General features: G+C 35.9%; 1 protein-coding gene across 12 annotated transcripts in view; it reads right to left on the reverse strand.

Annotated features, from left to right (window-relative positions):
- TAX1BP1 (Tax1 binding protein 1) overlaps window positions 1-25,897 on the reverse strand; it is a 96,698-nt gene that overhangs the window by 8,533 nt on the left and 62,268 nt on the right. For 2 of the 12 annotated variants that reach the window (XM_055293586.2, XM_063608983.1), the window contains exons 12-16: window positions 24,549-24,652; window positions 20,667-20,792; window positions 17,598-17,669; window positions 4,310-4,355; window positions 3,667-3,815 (exon numbers count right to left, since the gene is read on the reverse strand). In XM_055293586.2, coding sequence (XP_055149561.1) covers window positions 3,667-3,815; window positions 4,310-4,355; window positions 17,598-17,669; window positions 20,667-20,792; window positions 24,549-24,652 — 497 coding nt within the window. Of the gene's footprint in view, window positions 1-3,666; window positions 3,816-4,183; window positions 4,356-17,597; window positions 17,670-20,666; window positions 20,793-24,548; window positions 24,653-25,897 lie in introns of all 12 variants that reach the window. The other 10 variants (XM_055293580.2, XM_055293581.2, XM_063608981.1 and 7 more) reach the window with 6 other exon arrangements.

Consider the following 25,897-nt stretch of genomic DNA (forward strand, 5'->3'; position numbering starts at 1 on the left):
AGAGTCTAATTTCATTCTTTCATCGAACTGGATATACAGTTTTCCCAGTACCATTTGTTGCAAAGACTATTCTTTCCTCTTGAATTGTCTTGGCACTCTTGATAAAAATGAATTGACTGTAATCACACACTATTTTTGTGAACAGAAAACACATTAACATTAAATTTAAAATGTAAGATAATATATGAAAAATGGCAAGTTTGAGAAAGGCAAAAACTCAGTGCACCATGATAAACGGGAAACAGCCCTTGACTCTCTCAAGCACTGGTTCTCATTTTGGAGTAATAGACCCTTCTGAGAATAAAAGCTAGAACTCACCAGAAAAAAGAAAAAATTGTCTATCAACAAAAAATGTCTGCAGTTTAGGGGTTCACAGTGAAGGGCTCATGTGGAAAGTTTCAAGTAAGCCACATATTAATAGAATGTGTGGGCTTTCGTCTTTGATAGAGGAGAAAGGAATGAAGGTAGAAGAGAAACACTAAGAAATGCAAGAACACAACTAGAAAGCAAGATATGAATTAAGGGAAGAGAAAATAATCTGGCCTGGAATGATTGGAGTTAGGAAGTTTTAAAATAGCGTATCCCAAATGTTAAAAATCATATGATCACCTAAAGATTTTGTTAAATGCAGTCTGATTCTCAGTAAGGCTGGAGTGGGGCGGGAGATTCTGCATTTCCAACATACTCCTAGGAGATACCACTACTGCTGGTCTACGAACCACTTTTTTGAGGAGCAAGGATTTAGACCCATAGTTCGCAAAACTAGGTATGAAAGTACCTAGGGCACCACAGTAAATTCCGAGGGTTACTGTGGGATAATTTTAATTTTCTAAGGATATTATATATGCAGAAGTACACAGAAATACTCATTAGAGTTGGTCTCCAACATACAATGGTTAGAGTTACAATTTTTGAACTTTAAGATGTACAAAAGCAATACACATTCAGTACGTTCCTCAACTTATGATGGGGTTACGTTCCGATGAACCCACTGTAAGCTGAAAATATCCTTCAAGTCAAAAACACATATTTAACTTATGATGGGTTTATCAGGATGTAACCCCATCGTAAGTTGAGGAGCATCTGCATTTGTCATATACCACATGAACAACTACGATCACTGGAGATGGCTCACAGATTCAACTTTAAATAGTGCTACACATTCCTTTCAATGCCATCTTATCTTCGAGATGCTGGTTTTGGCAGTTGCTGTGATATAAAGCAAGTGCCACATTGTGAAAATCAATGAGAAACAGGAAATGAAGGTGGCTTGACCAATCTGATTCTAAGGCTTGAGAAGTTGTACAGTGGCCAATAGTCACACACATCCCATTAGTAACTACTTATTTAGGAATGAAATAAACACATTAATTTTCTTTCAATTTATGTGTAGTTTTTTCTTTATTTTTTAACGGTCACCAAATTTGTTAGAAGACAAATACTTAACGGTCAGTAAGTCCTTACTTAACATCATAGAGCAGTTCTTAGAAACTGCAACTTTAAGTGAAAGGACTTACAGCAGGTTGAAAGAAATAACATCATTCTTTCGTTGGTTCATTACAACGTTGATGAGGGAAAAAACTGGTTTTATTATACATCATTTCGTTTAAAGTCACAATTTCCAGTAACTTCTTATATATGACATTAAGTGAGGACTTACTGTATTTCTTTTGGCCCAGGGGTTACTGTGAAAAAAAAAAATTACTGAGATGCTAAGGGTGCCATGAACTAAGAAAGTATGAAAACCTCTGGTTTAGTCTATTTGACAGGTGGCTAAGACCACAGCTTCTATAGCCAATTTCATGAGATTCAATCCTGTCTCCACCCACAGCTGCTAAGTGACTTGGGGCAAGCTATTTAATCTGTCCCTCAGTTTCCTCCACTATAAAGTTGTAACAGTAACAATTCCTACCTCGTAGGACTGCTGTGAAGAACAAATAAGTGACTCTATCTAAAGAGTTCAGCATTAATGGCAAAGAGGGGTACAGAAATGTTTGCTGCTGTCATAATTATGATGTTAAAGTTACTACAATCATTAGGTAAACGGGAGTCACAAAAGGTTTTTGATCTGACAATTGACCACAGTTTCTGGTGCAGAAGAGAGGAGATATGGCAGGTGTGCACTAGGGTAGTCTGAAAGAGTAGGTAGGTCACCTCAACCCTGACTCAAAAGTGCTGTGGCCTGTGGCTATTAATCACTCCCAGGGCAGAGAAACAGAAAGAAAGAACAGGTTAACTCAAATTTGCTTTCCATATTCTTACTAAAATTACTTACTAAAACACTTCATTTGCAAGTGATTTTTGTTGTTGTAATGACAAGAATTTTTTTAAATTCTGAATATACATAAGAATTACTTTCTAATGTGAAAAATCTTCTGACTGAAAAATAAAGTTATTCGAGGTGTGCATATTAAGAGTCCTCCATCTCATTACCAAATCTAAACATGTCAGCAAATGAGCACAAGACTCTAACACTGCTTCTCATGGGTTTGCAGGAGGGCAAAGCACACAGATCAGAAAGAACATTCTGCTAATTAAACTGAAGCAGATGACTACGGAAGAGAAGGGCTTGTCACATGTAACATCTGTGCCAAGAATGATCAGATTAAATATGCAAAATGTGAAGTAAAGGTGTGAAAAAGCAGTAAGATGATACTCTAGACCTTAAATAGGCTACAAAAGTTCTGACAGTTTTCCTAATTATTCCCAGTAATGGACATAGGAGGCCAAAAGGCAGGAGAGAGAAATACATTTTTCTCCATTATGGGTGTTGAGCACCAGGGCTAAAATCATGCCTGTCTGAACACTGATCAGTTTCTGCAAAGGTTAATAGCAATTAAATGCAGCAAACTAGATTAAATAAGAAACAGGTCATGATACCACTGTACTTGCAAAGAGCACAATAAAGCATTTCTTTTAAATTCATCTTAATGCACAGGAAATCCAAAAAGAGCTACTATGAAGAAAAGAATATATTATCCAAAAAGAGCTGCTGTAAGGAAACAAACCTATTCATTAAATGTTGAAAGAATCTCTTAAATAAAATTTACAAAAATAATGACATGCTATACAAACTAATTCAATTATCATCAGTATTGTGTTGCTGCCAGAGAATAAGAAATCCTACATAAATACTAAAGACATCTCAAATAGTATTTCTCCAAAAACGAAAACCACTATATGATACACACACTTTTCTTTTTTTCTGGCTGAAGATAATAAAGAGTCCATACTAAAATCTAAAGTGGGATATAAATGCTATAATGAAAAGATATACACTGAAGCATAATATTGCCATTAACACTTTGCTGCTTCAAGCCTAACATCTATAATCAAAAGAATATAGTAAGTTACTTAGCGATGTTTAAGATTAAACTATCCGATAACTACAATATTCTGAGATTATTCTCTAAACTTAATCTTTTACTTTAGTATATAAATCCTAAAGTATAAGTCTGAAGCATACTGGTTGATTTTTCAAATTTAAATACAAGCACATTTTCCCAAAAATCAAGTAGGCAATTGTGTGCAGGCACAAGCACACACTCTCCTTCCACACACACGCATGCATGCACAAAGATACACATATGCACACATACCCTTAACTCTCTACATAAGCTAAAAAATAAAAAAGGGACAGGCTCACACAGTGAAAATTCAATTTACTTTGCTATCCTCAGGGTCCTCTAAGCCATCAGGCCGACTAAGGTTTCGAGCAGGCTGGCTGCAGACAACATTGTCTTCCAGTCCCCAAGAGGGGACTCTCACAGGTGGCCTTTGTATTTCATCTGGGTAAAAAGCACCATCTGCTCCATCTGTAATAAAATTTTTGGAAAGGTAGAGTGAAACCAGTTACTAAAACTAACATCTGTATATGCAGATATGATGAACAGGATATAAAAAACCGCTTTGGTACATGAAAAAAATAGATGTTTTTATTTTTAACCCAGGTGATTTTTTAAATTGTGAACTATATGCAATAAGTAAATAAAGTACTCATCTCATGGTGCATCACTTCTAGATGAAGCCAGTTACAGTGTTAAATATTAAACTGCTAATTATACAAATAAAATAATGTTTGTATCAGAGTTGATTATACCAGCAGTTTGCTAATCCATGAAAATATAAACCATAAAAAAATCTCCAGATGCAGCTAATCTCAAACCAAAAATACTGTAATAACCTCTTGTTTCCTGAGATGCATAAGGATTACCATATTGCAGAACTGGTTGTGCATTTGACAGTGTGAGAACATAACCATTTTGCTCTGAGCATGTTTTGAGACATTGAGGACTCTGGGAATTCTGACCTTCCATTTTCCTTTCTGCTTGATTTTCTAGACTCCTTTTAAGTTCCTAAAATTAACAAAAACAAAGATGAATAAGCAAAGCAATAAAATATTTCATAAGTACAGCAGTATTAAACATTTAGTCAAAATATAACAATAAAATTATTTCCTATTATGAAGTTGGAATGCAATTGGAAATACAGTTAGAAAAGCTGGCTCTCAACTTCCCATAAATGTATCCTCCACATATAACAAAATCAGAAAGCAGGATAAAGCCAATGTATTTTCAAATTTATTTGTGCCAAGAAAGTACATCATTCTCACTGAGTTAATGTAGGGTAAACTGTGAATCTCTTACAACTTAGGTATGAATAAAAAGTCTTTTTTTTTGAGACAGAGTTTCACCTAGGCTGGGGTGCAATGACGCGATCTTGGCTCACTGCAACCTCCACCTCCCAGGTTCAAGCAATTCTCCCGCCTCAGCCTCCTGAGTAGCTGGGATTACAGGTGCGCGCCACCACACCTGGCTAATTTTTGTATTTTTAGTAGAGACGGGGTTTCACCATGTTGGTCAGGCTGGTCTTGAACTCCTGACCTCATGATCCACCCACTTCAGCCTCCCAAAGTGCTGGGATTACAGGCATGAGCCACCACGCCCGGCCAAAAAGTCTCCTTAAAAAAAGAAAAACGTGAATTCAATCATTTAAGATTTTTTTATAAAAATGTGTCCTATATAAACTCTTTCAAAACACAAAGAAACATTTCCTAACTTGTTTTACAAAGCCAGTATTATTCTGATACCAAAAACAAGGATTTCACAAAAAAACTAGAGACCTTATCCCTCATAAATATTGATACAAAAGCCTTAACTTATAGCAAGTCAAACCCAATATTAAAAAATAAAACATGATCAAATGGGCTTTATCACAAAAAAAGTCACTTTAACCTCCAAAAACCAAATGTAGTTCAACATCCAAAAATCAATAAATGTAATTTACCTTTTAATAAAGGGCAAAAAGAAACATGATCATTTCAATTGATGCAGAAGAAATATTTTACAAAATTCAAGTCATTCATGATTTTTTTTTAAATCTCAGAAACGAATAAAAAGGAACTTTCTTAACCTCATAAAAGGCAGCTAAAAAAACCTACTGTGACCCTTAATGGTGAGAAACTAAATGATTCTACTGAAGATCATAATGAGATCAATAATAAGGCAATGATGTCTGCTCTCAACACTTCCATTCAAAATAGCCAAGGCAAAATTCAAGGCAAAATTAAGGTAGATTGGAAAGGAAGAAATAAAACAATCTTTATTCACAACGGTATGAGGATAAATATAAAAAATCCCAAAAAATCTATAAGAATTAGGAAAATGGCCGGGCACAGAGGCTCACGCCTGTAATCCCAGCACTTTGGAAGCCCGAGGCAAATGGATCACAAGGTCAGGAGATCAAGACCATCCTGGCTAACACAGTGAAATCCCGTCGCTACTAAAAATACAAAAAAATTAGTCAACCATGGTGGCACATGCCTGTAGTCCCAGCTACTCAGGAGGCTGAGGCAGAAAGAACTGCTTGAACCTGGGAGGTGGAGGTTACCGTGAGCCAAGATCGTGCCACTGCACTCCAGCCTCGGTGACAGAATGAGACTCCGTCTCAAAAAAAAAAACTAGGAAAATGAGTGTAAATAATTTAGTCAGGTTGCAGTATACAAGATCAATATGTAAAATCAATTGTATTTCTATATACAGCAACAAATAATTGGAAAATGATATTTTTAATAATTCTACTTAGAGTCAAATCAATAGATAAAATGTTTAGGAATAAATATACAAAAGATGTGCAAAGCCTATACACTAAATAATGCATTAAGAGCATAAACAAATGGAGACATATAACATGTTCATGGACTAGCAAACTTAGTATTTTTATGCTATTAATTCCGCCCCCCCCCCCCCCCCCCAATTAACTATAAATACAATGCAATACCTACAAAATCCCAGTAGGCTTTTGTACAAATTGACAAAATAATTCTAAAATGTACACAGAAACACAAAGGTCCTGTAATAGCCCATATGTAAAAAGCAGAACAGGCTGGACATGATGGCTTATGCCTGTAACTCCAGGGCTACTGAGAAATAGGAGATATATTTAGAACAAGACAGGCATTCAAAAGATATCCTTGATCTCTTGCCAAGACTGAAAACCCCAGAGATGCTACTGTAGTAATTCAAGACTGGCATGTGACTACAGAAAAAAAAGAAAGGTTAAATCCAAGAAACATCTCAAACACGATTCAAAAGAAAGAAAGAAAAAAAAGGGCCGAGTGCGGTGGCACACGCCTGTAATCCCAGCACTTTGGGAGGCCGAGGCAGGTGGATCATGAGGAGTTATTTCTTTCAACCTGTTTTAAGTCCTTTTGCTTAAAGTTGCAGTTTCTAAGAACTCCTCTATGATGTTAAGTGAGGACTTACTTACCATTAAGTATTTGTCTTCTAACAAATTTAGTGACCATTAAAAAAAAAATACACATAAATTGAAAGAAAATTAATGTGTTTATTTCACTCCTAAATAAGTAGTTACTAATGGGATGTGTGTGACTACTGGCCACTGTACAACTCCTCAAGCCTTAGAATCAGATTGGACAAGCCACCTTCATTTCCTGTTTCTCACTGATTTTTACAATGTGGCACTTGGGAGGCCGAAGCAGGAGGATTGCCTGTTTGAGACAAGCCTGGATAACATAGTGAGACCCTATCTCAATAAAAAATTTTAAAATGGCCAGGCACAGTGGCTCATACCTGTAATCCCAGCACTTGTGAGGCTGTGGGTGGATCACTTGAGCCCAGCCTGAGCAACATGGCAAAACCCTTTCTCTACATGAAATACAAAAATTAGCTGGGTGTGATGGCATGTGCCTATAGTCCCAGCTACTCAGAAACCTGAGGTGGGAGGATCACCTGAGTCTGGGAGGTCAAGGCTACAGTAAGCCATGATGGCACCACTGCACTCCAGCCTGGGTGACAGAGTAAGACCCTGTCTCAGAAAAAAAAAGAAAAGAAAACAAGAAAAAAATTAGCCAGGTACAGTGGCACATGCCTGTAGTCAGCTATTTCAGAGGCTGAGGCAGGAGGATCACTTCAGCCCAAGAGGTCGAGGTCAAGGCTGCAGTGAACTACAATCAAGCCACTCACTCCAGCCTGGAAGATGGCAAGGAGATGCCGTCTTTCAGAAAAAAAAAACAAAAAAAAAAAAACAGAACAAAGTTGGAGGACTTATGAAACCTGATTTCAAGACGTATTATAAAGCTACAGTAAACAAGACAGTATAGTATTGGCATAAGAATATAGATGAGGAGCTGGCAATCTTTTTCTGCAAAGGGCCAAACAGTACATATTTTCACCTTTGTAGGCCACACAGTCTCTATTGCAACTACTGAAATCTGTCTCTGCAGTTGCAGTCATAGATGATACCTACATGAATGGGCATGGCCATGTGCTAATAAAGTTTTATTTATATAAAGCCAGATTTAGCATATAGGCCTTAGTTTGCTGACCCTTGATAAAAATCAGTAAAATAGAAGATAGATTCTAAAAGTAGACCCATACTTATAGAGTATTTTCAACATTTAAAATACCTCAAGATGTAGAGGAAATTCTATGGAAGAAAAGGATGGTCTTTTCAACATGATGTTTAAAAACTGGGTATTTATATACAAAATAAACTTTGACTACATATCATACCATATAAAAAATAAATAGATCATAAATCTAAAGTAAGAGAGCTAAAACTACAAACCTTTTGGAAGAAAAAAATAGGAGAATATCTTCATAACCTTGATTTAGGCAAAAATTTAAGATAGGACAAACAGCATGAAGCATTAAGACAAATACTGATAAACTGGACTACCTCAAAATTCAAGGCTTTTGCTCTTCAAAAGATAATGTTGTAAAAAAAGAAAAAACAAACCACAGACTGGAAGAAAACAACACCAAAACATCTGACAAAGGAATTATATCTGGGATATATAAAGAACTGTCACAACCAAAGATGACAGACAGCTTAATAAAAAAAAAAATAGATTTGAACAGAAACTTCACAAGGGAATATGTACAAATGGCCTGCAAGCACATGAAAAGATGCTCAGCATCAATAGTTATCAGGGAAATTAAAACTAAAATCCACAATGAGATAACACTAATACACCCACTAGGATGACTAAAATTAAAGACTGACAAAAATACCAAGTGCTGGTGAGGATATGGAGCAGTTGGAATGCTCATATACACTGCCAGTGGGAATACAAAATGGTACAGCCACTTTGTAAAACAATTTGGCCGTTTCATTAAAAACATACACTCACCATATAAGCCCGCAATTCCACTCCTAGGTATCTACCCAAGAAAAATGAAAACATATGTCCACAAAAAGACTTGTGTAAGAATGTTCATAGCAGCATTATTTGTTTTGTTTTGTTTTGTTTTTTATTATTATACTTTAGGGTTTTAGGGTACATGTGCACAATGTGCAGGTTTGTTACATATGTATCCATGCATAGCAGCATTATTTATAATAGCAAAATATCAGAAATAATGTAAATGTCCATCAGCCGGTAGATTAATGTCTATCAATTAATGAATGGGTAAATTCTGCTTTATTCCAATTACATGAAATGCTAGAAGCCATAAAACAACAGGGACAGAAAGCAGACCAGAGGTTTTCTAGGACAGGGGGGTAGCAGGAGGGGATGACTGCAAACAAGCAAGAGGGAACTTTGTGCAGTAACGGAAACGTCACACTGCTTGAGTGAAACGGTAGTTACAGAACTACATGCATTTGCCAAAAGTCATCAAACTCCATTTAAATGAACAGATTCTATTACATGTAAACTGCACCTTAACAGAGCTGTTAAAAAAAAAAATCAACCAGAGGCCTTATTAACAAAGGATATAAGAATGAAAAATTTAGTCTGGAAAGTTGAGCTGGTTTTGCTGCTTGTCATTTCTTGGGGGTAGAGATGAGACTCTGCCTAAGTTAACACATTTTTACCTATATAAATGATCCAAAAAATGGACTAAGTAAAATGAAAGTCATCATCAAGAGTAACACTGGCAAACATTAAGAAAAATGCAAGTCAACTTAGGTTTGATAAGAGATGCAGGAATTAAAAGTTCTTTCTAAGCAAGTCCATACATAACATACATGTCCACATATCAACTATGCCAGGTACTGTGTAAAACTGTGAGGTTAAGATGGCATTCCTGCCTTTCAATCACTCATGATTTAACTGCAAAAATAAAGACTTGCAAAATTTTAAGCAAAAAAGGAAAATACTCTTTCAAGATACCTAGCACACCATCTATTATGTAACAGGTACTGTACTAGGAACTAGAGATACGAAGATTAACTTGAAATGGATTTTGCCTGCAAAGAATTCAGTCTAATAAAAGGTACAACTCTAGATAAATAATTAGCAATTAATTGTGATAAGTGGTCTCATATAGAGATGAAGGTAAAATACAATGTATCAAAATGGAAACACTGTATACTAGGAAGAGACTATAAAGAAGAGCCATTTGAGATGGATCCTAAGGAATTTTCACCAAGCAGATGAAGAGCATTCTAGACATAAAGTAAATAAAAAGATACAGAAGATATGAGAAATAATAACATATTTCAGGCTTGGTAAAATATGACTAGAGCAAAGGATGCATATTAAGAGCAGCAGGAGCTGGGAATGGTGGCTCACGCCTATAATCCCAGCACTTTGGGAGGGAAGATCACCTGAGCCCCGGAGTTGGAGAGCAACATAGCAAGGCAAGACCCTGTGTCTCAGGCAGGAGATATAGCTGAAAAGACAAGTTGGAGGTCAGATGTGTCAAATCTGTCATACAATCTACAATGGGCCTTCAGGTTTTTTAACAATAACAACATGGTCCTTGGTAAGGTTAATCTAGCAAAACCATAATGGGCATACTCAAAACCAGAAGCAAATTAGTAGGAAGGCAGCACAGCATGGTAGATTGGAATCAGGCTGACCTAGATTTGATTATCAGATCAGCACTAATAACCCTAAGGAATTTACCTTTTCTAAGCCTTGCAGGGCTATTGAGAAATAGGAGATACATTTAGAACAAGAAAGGCATTCAAAAGATATCCTTCATCTCTTGCCATGACTGAAAACCCCAGAGATGCTACTGTAGTAATTCAAGACTGACATGTGACTACAGAAAAAAAAGAAAGGTTAAATCCAATAAATATTTCAAACACGATTCAAAAGAAAGAAAAAAAAGGGGGGGTGCTGGTGTGGTGGCTCACGCCTGTAATCCCAGCACTTCAGGAGGCTGAGGCAGGCGGATCATGAGGTCAGGAGATCAAGACCATCCTGGCTAACACAGTGAAACCTTGTCTCTACTAAAAATACAAAAAATTAGCCAGGCGTGGTGGCACACACCTGTAGTCCCAGCTACCCAGGAGGCTGCAGCAGGAGAATCGCTTGAACCCGGAAGGCAGAGGTTGCAGTGAGCCAAGATCGCGTCACTGCACTCCAGCCTGGGTGACAGAGCAAGATTCTCCGTCTCCAAAAAAAAAAGGCATAAAAGAAGTTAGAGATAATAAAATACTTATTCAAAAGTTTATACAAATTAAAGAAATAGAGTTTAAATTCTTCTGTAAGCAAATAATATACTACTGAAATAGAGTCAAGGGTTTCATGAAAAGATTTATGCTGCATTGGTACAGTCAAGCAACTTTATAGAGAGTTCTAACCTAATAGGGAGTTTAATCTAATATGCCTACTTTACCATCAAAGATACAATAAATCACTTGCAAATAGGATTCAGGGTAAGAACAGGATTAGTGACAAGCAGCTTTGATTCCTCATGGGGGAAAGAGAATGCATGCACATGGACAAGATAGTTAAGGTTAGGTTCTTTTGCAAATCACAAGACTGAACTCTCCCCTCCAAAACATAATACCTGGACTTAGAGATGGTTCTTAAACTTGCATTCACAAAGTCCCTCAAAGGGTCCATGTTTAGATTTCAGGAGGTCCATGAACTTACATGGGCAAAAAAATTGTATCTATTCACTAACTTCTAACTAAAATTTAGGATTTTCTTCCATTAGGAATGTAGGCCAAAAAGCACAGTAATAGTTGTATTACCTGTAACTTGGCCACCTACAGAAATCAAACAGATTTGTTTCATATTACATTTGTTGCAGCCATCTCAAAATAGCCTTTATATTTATCACCACTTCAAAATTACGGTCATTATCAGACATGCTGCTAAATCTTACATTTGTTTCGAATTACATTTGTTGTAGCCATCTCAAAATAGCCTATTGATCACCACTTCAAAATTATAGTCATTATTAGACATGCTATTAAATCTTATTTAACATTTAAAAGAATAAGCACATACTCTACTATCATATATATCACAAATTTGTCTTAATATTTTGATAACTGCAATAATGCGTTTCCTTTGTGATTCTACACATTTTGCTCTATTCATTTTAAATCATTTTCTGAAAATAGACTTTGTCAAAATATCAAAGGGTTCTAGAGATAAAAATGGTCAAGAATCCCTGGGGGACCTCTCCTACTTACAAAGGCATGGATAACATGAGTGTAGCTATCTTAACTGAGCAAAACAATATTAACTGCTGACTCATAATTTTCCTAAAATAGCCACCACAATTTAAGAAAGAGATTTTGTCAGAAGTAGTCATCTCTTACTGTTCCAGCTCCCAGGAACAAGTCTGTTTAGCTGGTTGCCTTTGCCAGGGTGCCTAAATACTTTTTTTCTTCGGTACCCAAAATGGCTCACAGTGACCCCGGTTTTACAAATTACTTGACAAGTTAAGGATGTTTCTGATACTCCAACTGGTAAATAGGAGAAATAATATATTCCTCTTCTCTGCCATCACGGGGATGTTCTGAGAGTAAAGGAGCACGGAGAGTACACCATGGGACAACTAAATATGTAAGTTTTACACCCTCCACCCCACCTGCCAAAAAATGAAACAAATGTTGAACTCTAGTTAGATGTACTTTTCACAGTGCTATGGGTTAGCAATTCTGAAATTATTTTCTGTGTATTCAGCACTTGAGTAAATATATCAAGGAAACTCAGACCAGGTTCCTAGTCTAATGAGAAAAGGAAGTTATATTATGGAAAGAGAGAAGACTAAAATTTACGCTGTAGTTTTAGACTACAATTGGAGGTGTAAGTATTTACTCATGGGTTTGTGTGTGTTGCTATTTTTTAATATACAGAGAGGGAAAGAGAGGGGGAGAAACATATTTTCTAGCTCTGTCTGCTAAGGACTTTCAATCAATGAGGGTACACCTACAGCCCAGATCTTGGTTTCTAAACTACATTCACCAGTAAATAGAACAGGGCTCCTTGGAGAAAAGACTGATTCCAGGCTGGGGCAGGAAAATAACAAGATGAGCCTGGAACATCTTTCTGCACCAGAAAGTAGTATGTGCTCAAAGAATAATGAAAGATATATTAAGCCACAAGAACTAGTTTGCAGGGGCTCTTATTAGTTAAATCTGATACAATATGAGTATCAAAATGATTATAAAAATAGACTGTAATCTATTGACTAAAACAGGAATCCATGAGTCTACGATGATAAAAAATCAATGAATAAATAAACAAATTGGGGAGAAAGAAAAGATAGCTCTTACAGAAAAATTCTAATCAATATAGAAGGAATTACGGAGTTAGAAAATCATTAATAGATACTAAAATACTAGGTGAAAGTTTGATAAAAAAACAAGATATTTACATGGTCTCAAAGTATCTCCCTACAAATTACTTATTAATTACAAAGGGAAAATATTAATTTTACATCAGTAAAACCTGGTGGACAATACCTTAACCAAATAATGGAAGATCACCAGTATTGAGAAGGACATTTAAATTCTGCAGTATTCCTGGCAAAATTCATAACCTAAGTTTCATCATAATGAAATATTAAACCAAAATTAGTATTATATTAAATAACTGGCCCATATTTTTCAAAAATGTCAAGGTTAAGAAAGGCTATAAAGTTGTTCCAGATAAAGGGAAACTAAACACATGACAACTAAATGCAATGTATGATCATGGATTGGATCCTAGATCAGGGAGGAAAAGACTATAAACAATAAACAAAGTACTAAGGATACAATTTCAATATGTATTGTAGGTTAGATGATAATACTGTGTTAGTGTTAAACTTCCTAAATCTGTTAACTTTAACATGGCTGAAAGAACATCCTTGTACTGAGGGTACAATATGCAGCGACTCTTATGTCTTCACCTCCAGTTACTGTCAAATGGTGGGGAAAGAATATAAACGAGAGTTCACTACACTATTTTTTCAACTTGAGTTTGAAATTACATAAAAATTTAAAACTACAAAAAGTTCAAGAGCCCCATATTCAAAAACAATAACCAGTTACAACATACAATGAAAGAGAAAATCCCATTTTCAAGAGCAAAAACAAAAATACTTAGGAATAAACTTTAAAAAGAATTCTTTCACACCCATAGGAAGAAAATTATTTAAAATTCCTGAAAGACACAAAACAGATGTGAACAAAACATCCCACATTGCCTGTTCTTTATTAAAAGGTAGAAATATCACCAAGATGTTAGTTATCCCTAAGTTAATGTATATACTTAATGCAATATCAATCAAAACACCAACAATCATGTCTAGAGCTAGAAATGCTCGTACTAAAATTGCTATGGAAAACTAACCCTTCAAGAGAAAAGCTAGAAAAACACTGAAAACAAAGAGTTATGAGAAAGGACTAACCCAACCAAATATTAAAACAGACTACAAAGTTCTTACAATTAAAACACCATGGTATTACCATATGAGTAGACAGATCAATGGAACAGTACTCAAAGTACAGAAAGAGACCCAACTGCATATGGAAATCTATTATACAATAAATGAAGTATCTCAAATCACTGACACAAACCCGGCATTTTGATGAATGGATTGAGGTAACCAGATAGCAATTTAGAAGGAGATAAACTTAGATGTATTCCTTCTGTGATATCCAAGAATAAATTCTAAATGGATAAGAAATTTTAATGTAAAAAAAAAAAAAACTGATGGTGGCTCACACCTGTAATCCCAGCACTTTGGGAGGCTGAGGCGGGTGGATCACCTGAGGTCAGGAGTTTGAGACAAGCCTGGCCAACATGGTGAAACCCCATCTCTACCAAAAATACAAAAATTAGCCAGGCGTAGTGGCGGGAGCCTGTAATCCCACCAGTCAGGAGGCTGAAGCAGGAGAATTGCTTGAACCTGAGAGGCAGAGGTTGTAGTGAGTCAAGCTCGTGCCACTGCACTGTTGCCTGGGCAACACAGCAAGACACTACCTCAAAAAAACAACAAAAAACTGAAACTCTATCAGTATTAGAACAAAACACAACTGAACTCCTCTATAACCTGGGTATAGGGAATGCTTTCTGTGGAAAACTAAAAATCCAAATGCAACACATCAGTAGTTTTCAAAGTTGAGCATAAATCAGAAAAACTTGGAGGGTTTTTGTCAAACACATATTTTGGGGTATCACCTCCAGAGCTGCTGATTCAGCAGGACCAGAACAGGGCCCAAGAATATGCATTTTGTTGTTATTGCTGTTGTTGATACAGAGTCTCACTCTGTTGGCCAGGCTGGAGTGTAGTGGCACAATCTCGGCTCACTGCAGCCTCTGCCTCCCAGGTTCAAGCAATTCTCTCACCTCAGCCTCCCAAGTAGCTGGGCTCATGGCATTAGCCACCATGCCTGGCTAATTTTTGCATTTTTAATAGAGACGTGGTTTCACCATGTTGGCCAGGCTGGTCTCAAGTTCCTGACCTCAGGTGATCCACAAGCCTCAGCCTCCCAAAGTGCTAGAATTACAGGCATAAGCCACAGCACCCGGCAAAGAATATGCATTTCTAACAAGTTTCCAGATGGTGCTGACACTGCTGGTCAAGGCAGTACCACATTTCAGACTACACAAAAATAAAGAACATTTACATGGTAAAAGTAAGCATAGTGAGCATAGTCAAAAGCAAATAAACTGAGAGAAAATCCTTAGCACATATGTATCACAAATAAAGGGCTAATATCTCTAACAGGGAAAAATATATATATATATAACAAGATAAGTAAAACAAACCAAAAATCAGAGAATAATGAGCCAAAGAACTTACAAAAAAGATAAGATGTTTAACCTCACTCATAATACAGATGCAAATTAAAACTCACTAAGAAACTATTCCTAATCTATCCCATATGCAAAAATTAGAAAGCCTGATTACAATTTATATGGGAAACAGGTCCACTTCTCATTCATTGCTGGTGGAAATGAAAAATAATATAAATTCTATGAAAGGGCATCTGGCAATCTCTAACAAAACTACACATGCATTTATCCTTCAAACCAGCAATCACACTTCTAGGAATTTACCTTGAAGGTACCACCCCAACACCAGAAAACTATATGTGCATAGAATCATTCATTGCAGTATTATTTGTAAAATATTAGCAACTACCTAAATGGCCAAATATAGGAAGTTGGTTGAATAAATTATGGTATGTATAATGGACTACTACACAGCTGTTTAAAAAAAGATGGAGGATTTCTATGAACTTTATATATGGAATGATCTTCAGAATATAGCAGTGTTGAGAAAAAGCATACACAGGTTGAGCATTCCCTGATATAAAATCCAAAACCTGAAAGGTTCCAAACTGAAACTTTTTGAGCATTGACATGATGCCACAAGTAGACAATTCCACATCTGCCACATTATTTTTTCACTGTTATTAATGGTACATAATAGTTTTTGCTATTAAGTACTTACGTGTGAAGAAGTGTAAGAAAATGACTGCTATCAGTAGCCTGAGGACCTCACTTGTAACTGGCCTCTAAAGTGGGAGCAGTCCTGTGGGACTGAGCCTTAACCTGAGGGGTCTACGCTAACTCGTGGTAGTTAGTATCAGAATTGAACTGAATTGTAGAATACCAGTTTTGGCATCAGAAAATCATTGCTGGAACAATACCACACAGACATACATAAACAAGGACAAAGGAAGGTTATTCCTTATAGTAGAATGCCAAAGGACAAATGTGGAAAAAGTGATGAGTTGAAAAATCAGAATTTCACAACTATCACAGTAACCTCATACAACCTTGAGATCTAACTTGCACTTAGAATGGCTCTTTTATGATGCATGATTTTGTAACATCGCTGGTCATTTGGAAAACTACTAGTTCACTGAGTTATGTGGATCTTCTAAATGCTGACAAATTTTGCTATACAATAAAAAAGATACAGTCTAAATATTATACCCATCTCATTAGAAAAGTTTGTAAACACTGGAAAGCATCAAGCTCACAGTGGAAGATAACAAGTTTTTCAAAATTCTAGTTTTTGCTTAAAAGCTCAAATATTATCAATGGCAAAATAATATTATCAATTGTTTTTCCTTGAAATAACGGGCTCATTTCATTTCACTTTGAGAAAATATCTGTCAAATACCCAAATCTGAATATAGAAATTGTTTAAAGTAAAAACAGTTTCCATGAAAAAAGAGACTAGTTCAACTCACAACTCAACCAAACAAGCACTTTACCTTTATTAACCATCATACTTCATTAGGCAACAAAAGAACTTTAGGGGGTTCTTTCCATTTAATCACACAGAATACTAAAAAGACATGTACCCAAGGGTCAAGCGTCAATAAAATTAACACATTTTATTGTTTTAACATCTTCAGTGCAACTGGCTTTTTTTTCTCTACTGTGAGCACATGGTGGTGATGAATACAATAACTACTAATGCAGTTTGGTGCCACTGCCTTAATTCATAATAATACACAAGCAGTTTTCCACACTGCTTTCACATAGTGAGAATGTAACAGTAGGGAGAAAATCAAATAATGTTGTAGTATTATTATGAAAATTGTTTCTTTGCAGGCCCCTGAAAGGGGATTGGGAACCACCAAAAGGACCACAGACCACACTTTCAGAAATGCTGCACTATAGTATCTTTTACATTACAAATGTATTGCTCTATGTGAATGTGAAGTTTTGCTGTAAGTCATTAAACAACTTCAAAAATGTTTCCTATTACAAAAGAAAACCTGATAAACATTTCATGTAATTTTTAGAAATTTCACTGTTTTGCTAAATTTGAACATTGTATTGTCACATGAACTTCAAAGTGTGTCTCTTCATAAAGCTCTATTATTATTCAGTTTCATATGATATACATTTTTTTAACTATATTGCTCAATACCTTCTCCCTGGAGAGGTTTTCCAAATGTGAAGTCAGACCACTTATTTCTTTGTCTTTCTCTGCCAATTGAAGCTGAATAAAGAAAGAAATTTCATTATTTTTTTTCATTACCTACTCCCTCCTTGCAACTTTGAGATCTGGTTTATACCGTTTTATGAAAATAATTCCTATTACTAAATCCACGTATTTTCCTCAGCTAATTCTTTGACTTCTCTGAATTACTTGTCATTTATTGACCAAATTGCCTTATTCTTAAAACTATTCCTTTGGTTTATGTGAAATTGCATGAATATTTTCATCATCCCATGCCCTTTTATGTGTATTTTTTCTTCCCAATCCAAATATGAGTATTCTCCAAAGTTTCTTCTTTGGCCTCTTCTCTCAATATTCTCTCTGAAAACTCACTTTCCTCCATACCTTCAAATATCACCCCCCCGGGAATAAATCACAAATATTAACTCACGTACCACTTTCTCTTTCCCAAATTCCAAATCTGCCTTTTAAATTGACAGTTAATGTCCCAAGCCTACTTTCGTACTTCTGTTAACAGAATTCAATCTCAGACTACACCGTGACTAAAGCTTAGAAACTATATTGGAATACTTTTTCCTTTTCCTCTTTCTCCACTCCCCAACACTTTCAGTCTCTAAATCATTCATACATTCAGCAACCACCCACTGGTCACCTATTACAGTTTAAGCATTAATGGATACAAATACAAATAAAATCATTCTTCAATGGTTCTTCCCTAAAGATGTCTTTCACAGCTTTCTCTTGTAGACACGTAACCCATTCAATGGCAAGTGATCAGGGAAGGTACCCAAAAGGAAGTGGTCTTCATCAATTCATTCTAAGAATATTCCTACCTGATTTCCTCACCTTCAAACCCTTCCCACCTCTAAATCCTCTTCAATGCTGCCAAATTATTTTCAAAAAGACTCGCTGTGATTGGGTCTCTTTTCTCCTAGAACATTCTTAACAGAACTAGCGCCGAAATTCCATTTTAGGCCTTCTAAAACCTGGCTTCAAGCTATCATTCAAGCCTAAGCTACTCCATTACAGCTACTCAAGTCCTAATGATCAAGACTGCTCACAGTTCGCAGACTACGCGCTCCACTTCTGAACTCCAATGCTCTTCCATCTACTTAGAACGCTGCTGCTTCCTTTCCCTAGCTCTGCTTCTCTTCCCCTCTGGTCTGTTCTTTCAAAGGTCTAGTTACTCCACAATGTCTTCCCCCTAAATATTTGATTGGAAACAACTCTAAGGCAATTAAACTTATCATTCGTGTGGAGCTTTATCACATTTTGCCTTGTCTGGTCAGTGTTAGTCTGTGTCAGAACAGTACAAAATAGGGCAAAAAGAACTAAATAAAAAGCCAAACACATTTACCAGCTACGTAATTTTAGATATGTTGTTTGATCTCAATGCTTACTTTTAACATTAATGAAATAAAATTACCTGTTTAGCTTCCCATGGTTTATAGATGATTACCTAGGGTGGTATGAAAATTTTGTGCACACTACCATTACACTTCTAGCACTCTACTAGATTATAAACTCCTTAAGCATAGCACTGTGCCTTATGTGATCACCCACATAATATCTAACATAGTACTTTATGTAAAATAGGCTTCAATAGACATTTACTAAACCATTTTCCTAGTCAATATGCAAAAAATTCTTTTCATATGAATTCATGATTCACACTTAGTAAATAATTAAGGAAGGTGCCAGTTATTGAAAAGAATATCCACAAGGATCACAGAAATAATAAGCTAATGTATCTTAGTCTGTAATGTGCTACATCTCCAGCCCCTACAAGAGAAAACTAAAGTAATTCTAACTTTAAAATTAGATCATAGGTACAATTAGCTACATTTAAACCATTTAGAATTCCTGGTCTTCAGTAAAAAAAAAAAAAAAAAATGAAAATTATATCTACATACATTTCTTAAAATATATTAAATTATACTTTATTCCTTAGAAGAAATACATATCTCTACTTATTAAGCTAGACAGCCTGTTTTTCTTTTTTTCTCTAACATTCTTTTTTTTTTTTTTCGAGACGGAGTCTCACACTGTCACCTGGGCTGGAGTGCAATGGCATGATCTTGGCTCACTGCAACCTCCACCTCCAGGGTTCAAGCGATTCTCCTGCCTCAGCCTCCCGAGTAGCTGGGATTACAGGTGCCCACCACACCTGGCTAATTTTTTGTATTTTTAGTAGAGACGGGGTTTCACTACGTTGGCCAGGCTGGTCTCAAACTCCTGACTTCGTGATCCACCCACCTTGGCCTCCCAAAGTGCTGGGATTACTGGTGTGAGGCATCGTGCCTGACCTTCTCTAACATTCTTACAGTATCATTGGTCATTTGGGCTTGTCTGTTGCCTAAGATTATATTGGCAAAAATAATTTTCATTAGTTAAGATTACATCACTTGCTTTTACAGTATTTCATTTAGGATCACAGTCACATACTTTAGTGATAAATGTTAAAACTCTAGCCAAATTTTTAAAATTACTGATGACATATTGTTGTACTCCAAAAAAAGTCAAGGCCCCAAAATAATTATTTTATTTATTAATTTTTATTTTTTAGAGACTGGTGTGGGGTGGGTATCTCCCTATGTTGCCCAAGCTGATCTCAAACTCCTGGACTCAAGCAATCCTCCCGGATTGGCCTCCCAAAGTGCTGGGATTACAGGAGTGGGTCACCACGCCCAGCCATCCTAAAATAATTTTACATATGCATTCATATTTGTTTCAAAATGAACAGGAGGATAATGATCACTTTTCATCTTTAAAAATAAACACAATTAAAAGATGTAATTTTAATAGCCATCTGAATCCACAGAATTAAAGCCACGATAGCAACGCAAATGGTATCCATTTTCTCAATTCAAAGTTAATGAACAGTATTTATGTAACTAAATATATAGTAAATTTTTATTTGTAGAAAAAAAACTATCAATTATCCATATTTAAAATGTACATTAGATTGAATAAAATTATACTTAACAAATTTTCAGAAGTTTATGCCTTAAGTTTACATACGAGTACCAAACTTACTTTATAATTGTCCTGTACTTCAGCTAGTTCAAGTTTTACATTTTCAGCAATTTTCACTTGTTCTTTCCATTTCAGCTCCATTTTTGCAAGTTCATCAGCATATTTATTGCATTTTGCTTTCTCATCCTAAATGAAATTAGTATAATTACCAAAAGATTTTAAATGCATGTAGAGTGAAAATCTATACTAACGTACTTAGATATGTGCTGCACGTTTATTATAACACTGTTGTAACAGCATAAAAACTGGAATAATCAAATGTCTATTAATAGACAATTGGATAAATCATTTTCTATCCACACAATGAAACAGTATATATTTTTAAATAAGGCAGATGTACAAATTGACAAGAAAAAATGTTGATACATTAATTGAAAATAGCAAGTTGCTAAAATAGAATATATAATACAATCCATTTTTGTTTATAAGTTGTTTTACACAGTTATAATACAATATCTATATGTTTGTGTTGTATACAAAAATATAAACCAAAATATTAATAGTTCTTATCTCAGGGGATCAGAATGATAGAGGTAATTTTTGCCATCTCTACTCTTCATTTCTGGAACACTACAACATTTCACAATAAGTATATATTACTTTTGCAAAGGGAGGAAATAAAGTCATATTTATAATGCTGTTGTTTCCATGCAATGATAAACTCTAGGATTTGCTGACCAAGATAATTTTTAGGTTGACTTCTTATACATTGCTCTTCTCTACAAACCAGATTATCTTAAAGGAGGAGTTACAAATCGTGACAAAAACGTAATTAGGCCAATTCCATTTGGAACATTTTGTTCAATGTGAACACTTAAAATATATACTTTGAGCAATTCAATGGAGAGGAAAATCTTTTAAACAAATAATGCTAGGTCAGTTGAATATCCATACCATACATTCCATATCATACACAAAAATTAACTCAAAATGATTCACAGACCGAAATAGAAAAGCTGATTATAAAACTTCTAGAAGACAACACAGGAGAAAATCTTTATCTCCTTGGATTAGGCAAACATTCCTTAGAAGGTAAATAGCATAAAACATAAATGAATTGATAAACTGTACTTTATCAAAATTAAAATTTTGCTTTTCTAAAAACATCATTAAGGAAATGAAAAAGCAAGCTACAGACTTGGAGAAAATATTCACCTTACATATATCAGACAAAAGACATATCCAGAAAAAAAAAACACAACTCAAGGTGAACAACCCAATGTTTAAACTACCAAAAAGATTTGGCCACTCACACAAAAAGAGATAAAGAGCAAATAAGCATAAGAAAAGATGCTCAACATCAAGTCATTATAGAAATGCACATTAAAACCACAATGAGCTATCAGTACACACCCATTAGGCTGGCTATGTAAGATGGTACAAACACCTTACAAAACAGTTTGGTAATTTCTTTTTTTTTTTTTTGAGACAGAGTCTCACTCTATCACCCAAGCTGGAGTGCAGTGGTGCAGTCTTGGCTCACTGCAACCTCCACCTCCCGGGTTCAAATGATTCTCCCGCCCCAGCATCCCATGTAGCTGGGATTACAGGAGTGCCCCACCATGCCCAGCTAATTTTTGTATTTTTAGTGCAGAAGGGGTTTCACCATATTAGCCAGGCTGGTCACAAACTCCTGACCTCAAGTGATTCTCCCACCTCGGCCTCCCAAAGTGCTGGGATTACAGACATGAGCCACTGCACCCAGGCGGCAATTTCTTATAGAGTTATTCAACTACAATATCACCCAGACAATTCACTTCTAGATATGTACCCAAAAGAAACCATACGTCCATAAACAACTTGTAAACAAATGTTCATAAGCAGCTTTATTTGTACCAGCCGAAAAACAACCCCAACTACCCATCAAGTGGTGAATGGATAAACAAATGATACAATAAAAAAGGAATAAATATATGCAATAATATGAATAAATCTCAAATAATCATGCTGAAAGTGGGTGGAAAAAAGTACATATTACATGACTCCATTTTATAAAATTGTCTAAAAGGTAGGCTAATTGATAGTGACAGAAAGCAGGCCAATAATTTCCTGGAGATAAGGATAACGAAAGAGATGTGTTGCAAACAGGTACCAAAAAAACTGGGAGAGTGATGGCACTGGGGTGATAGTTTCACAACTGTGTATGTCAAAACTGATCCAACTGTGTACTTTAGGTACGTGCAATTCATTGGATTTCAATTATACCTCAATATGGGTTTTTTTTTTTTTTTTTTAAAAAAAAAAGCACCCTGAGGAAAGTTTTTGCTTGAACATTATTCTATCTTCCTTTCAATACTATTTCTATAGAAAAATCTTGAAATATTCATCCAGAATTGTTTCATCTTTAAGGAAAATGCAGTTCACTCTTACAAAAAACTACCCTGAACTCAAGAGTAAAACTGTTCTAATCAACCCTTCCACAGGATTCTCTCAAGCAAAAAAAAAAAAAAAAAAGTTCATTTTAACTTTGGTTAAAAGATTTTGATATTTATAAGTAACATAAAATATTTTAATTACTGTAAAATAAATTACAGTAACATGAAGCTAATGTGTAAATTTTATTCTATAGCTCTAAAAAAATGCCCCTCCCCTCCCCAATGCACACAAACACACACACAAAAAAGCACATTTAAAAAAAACAAACAAAAATCACTTGCACAAACAACACTTTTTCCTCTCTATGCCAAATTGATATAAATGAGAAGCATTTTCCCTTTTCCTTTAAATATTCCAGTACTGAATACTACATCAAGAAGGCTGCAAACCAGAAAAGTCTGAATGAAGCTGTTTAAAATAATCAAAATAGGCCAGGCACGGTGGCTCATGCCTGTAATCCCAGCACTTTGAGAGGCTGAGGCGAGTGGATCACGAGGTCAGGAGATAGAGATCATCCTGGCTAACATGGTGAAACCCCGTCTCTACTAAAAATAAAAAAAATTAGCTGGGCGTGGTGGCAGGCGCCTGTAGTCTCAGCTACTTGGGAGGCTGAGGCAGGAGAATGGCATGAACCCGGGAGGCAGAGCTTGCAGTGAGACGAGATCGCGCCACTGCACTCCAGCCTGAGTGACAGAGTGAGACTCCGTCTCAAAAAATAAATAAAATAAAATAATAATAATCAAAATAAACACCATAAGAGACAATTCATTTGGTTAACATTCCCTTTTCCACTATGTAAGTCTAGTCACTTTAAGATGTAAACATCTTTGCTATTATAATAGTAATTTATTTTATTTATTTTTTTTTAGAGACTCGCTCTGTTGCCTAGGCTGGAGTGCAGTGTGCAATCTTGGCTCACTGCAACCTCCGCCTCCCAGGTTCAAGTGACTCTCCTGCCTCAGGATACTGTAGCTGGGACTACAGGCATGCTCCACCACAGCCTGGCTAATTTTTGTATTTTTAGTACAGACAGGGTTTCACCATGTTGGCCAGACTGGTCTCGAACTCCTGGCCTCAAGCGATCCACCCGCGTCGACCTCCCAAGGTGCTGGGATTACAGGCGTGAGCCACCACACCTGGCCTATAATAGTAAATTTAAAAATAGCACTTCCCTTTTATGAAGTTCAAATATTTTTCATGAATCTTTTATATGATGACAGATAATAATTTCTAACCTCAATTAACTATTTGCCCATTACCCAAACAAGAACATTTTATTAGGTGAAAAGAAAATAGTAGCTTTAGGTCTCATGATGCTACACACATGCCTATGTGAGCAGGTACACAAAACGCCCACCTCATCAACCCAAAAGCCAAAGTGAAACTAAGTAACAGTATATAGGGATGGAAAAGAAACTCAAAGATACCAATCAATCAAAATAATAAAGGTAAGCTAAGTCATTAACATTTTATAAATCTCTTTCACTTACAAGGTAGTTAACTTACCTGCAAGAGTTGTTTACATTTATTATACTTTTCTGTTTTGTCAGCAATTTCTTTGGTCATTTCACAGACTTGCCCCTTTGTTACTATGTCAAAATCTGCCTCTGCTGTAGAAAGGCAGAAAATAAGACTGTTAAAAAGTATTTTGCCCCTTATATTATCTTCCTGTTCAGAATAACTTAAAGGTCAGTATATTGTAAAATATAATAAATGGAATACTGAAGGACAGAAATATCTACTCATATCCTAGATATACAAAGAAGGATATATAAACTCTAGTTGAGAATTTTTAAATGTGTGTTTGGCCAGAACGAAGTTCGCATTCAATAATAAAGGATTATTCTTTGATTTTTTAAAAATTTGCTAAAAAGCAGCCGGGCACAGTGGCTCATGCCTGTAATCCCAGCACTTTGGGAGGCCAAGGCGGGCCGAGGCCAAGGCAAGAGATCGAGACCATCCTGGCTAACACGGTGAAACCCTGTCTCTACTAAAAATACAAAAAATTAGCCAGGCGTGGTGACACACACCTGTAGTCCCAGCTACTCAGGAGGCTGAGGCAGGAGAATCGCTTGAACCCAGGAAGCAGAGGTTGCAGGGAGCTGAGATCGCGCCACTGCACTCCAGCCTGGGGGACAGAGTGAGACTCCGTCTCAAAAACAAACAAACAAACAAAATTTTGCTAAAAAGAGTTCCAAAACAGCACAAAAATTGTTCTCCTTATATAACTGAGTAGACAGGGTAAGTAGGAAAACCATACTTTGAGAACTCTCTTTACCCTCTCTGAAAGCCAGGGTTTCACTATGTTGCCCAGGCTAGCCTCAAACTCTTGGGCTCAAGTGATCCTCTTGCCACAGCTTCCAGAGTAGCTAGGAGTACAGGCGCATGCCACCATACCCCGCCAAGAACACATTTTAAATCACTGTTCTAGCCCTTCATTACCACTAAGTCTTTATTAAGTAAATACCCTGTAACACCATTTTAGGTATTACAGAGGATACACGGAAATAGAAGGCTCAATTGTGTCCTACAGGGGATAAACCTAATATTTAATAGTCTAAGATGTTTACATTTAAAAAGACTTAAAAGATCAATTACTCCACACACTAAACAAGAAAATATACTTTCTCTAGTATTTAACGTCATTACTGTCAAATTTACATAAAAGTGAAAAAATCAGGACAGATGAAAACCTAGTTAATCCAAATTTTCATGTTATTCGTGTTTTCACTATGTCTCTCTATTCTGTTGTATAAGTTAATAAACTAATAAAAACTTAACTCATCAGCCAACAGGTACATTGACAAGGGAAGAAGTACCCCATTGATCCAAAGCAGCCAAAAATAAATGAATAA

Source organism: Symphalangus syndactylus, chromosome 9 (genome assembly GCF_028878055.3).
Source record: "Symphalangus syndactylus isolate Jambi chromosome 9, NHGRI_mSymSyn1-v2.1_pri, whole genome shotgun sequence".
Lineage (NCBI taxonomy): Eukaryota > Metazoa > Chordata > Mammalia > Primates > Hylobatidae > Symphalangus > Symphalangus syndactylus.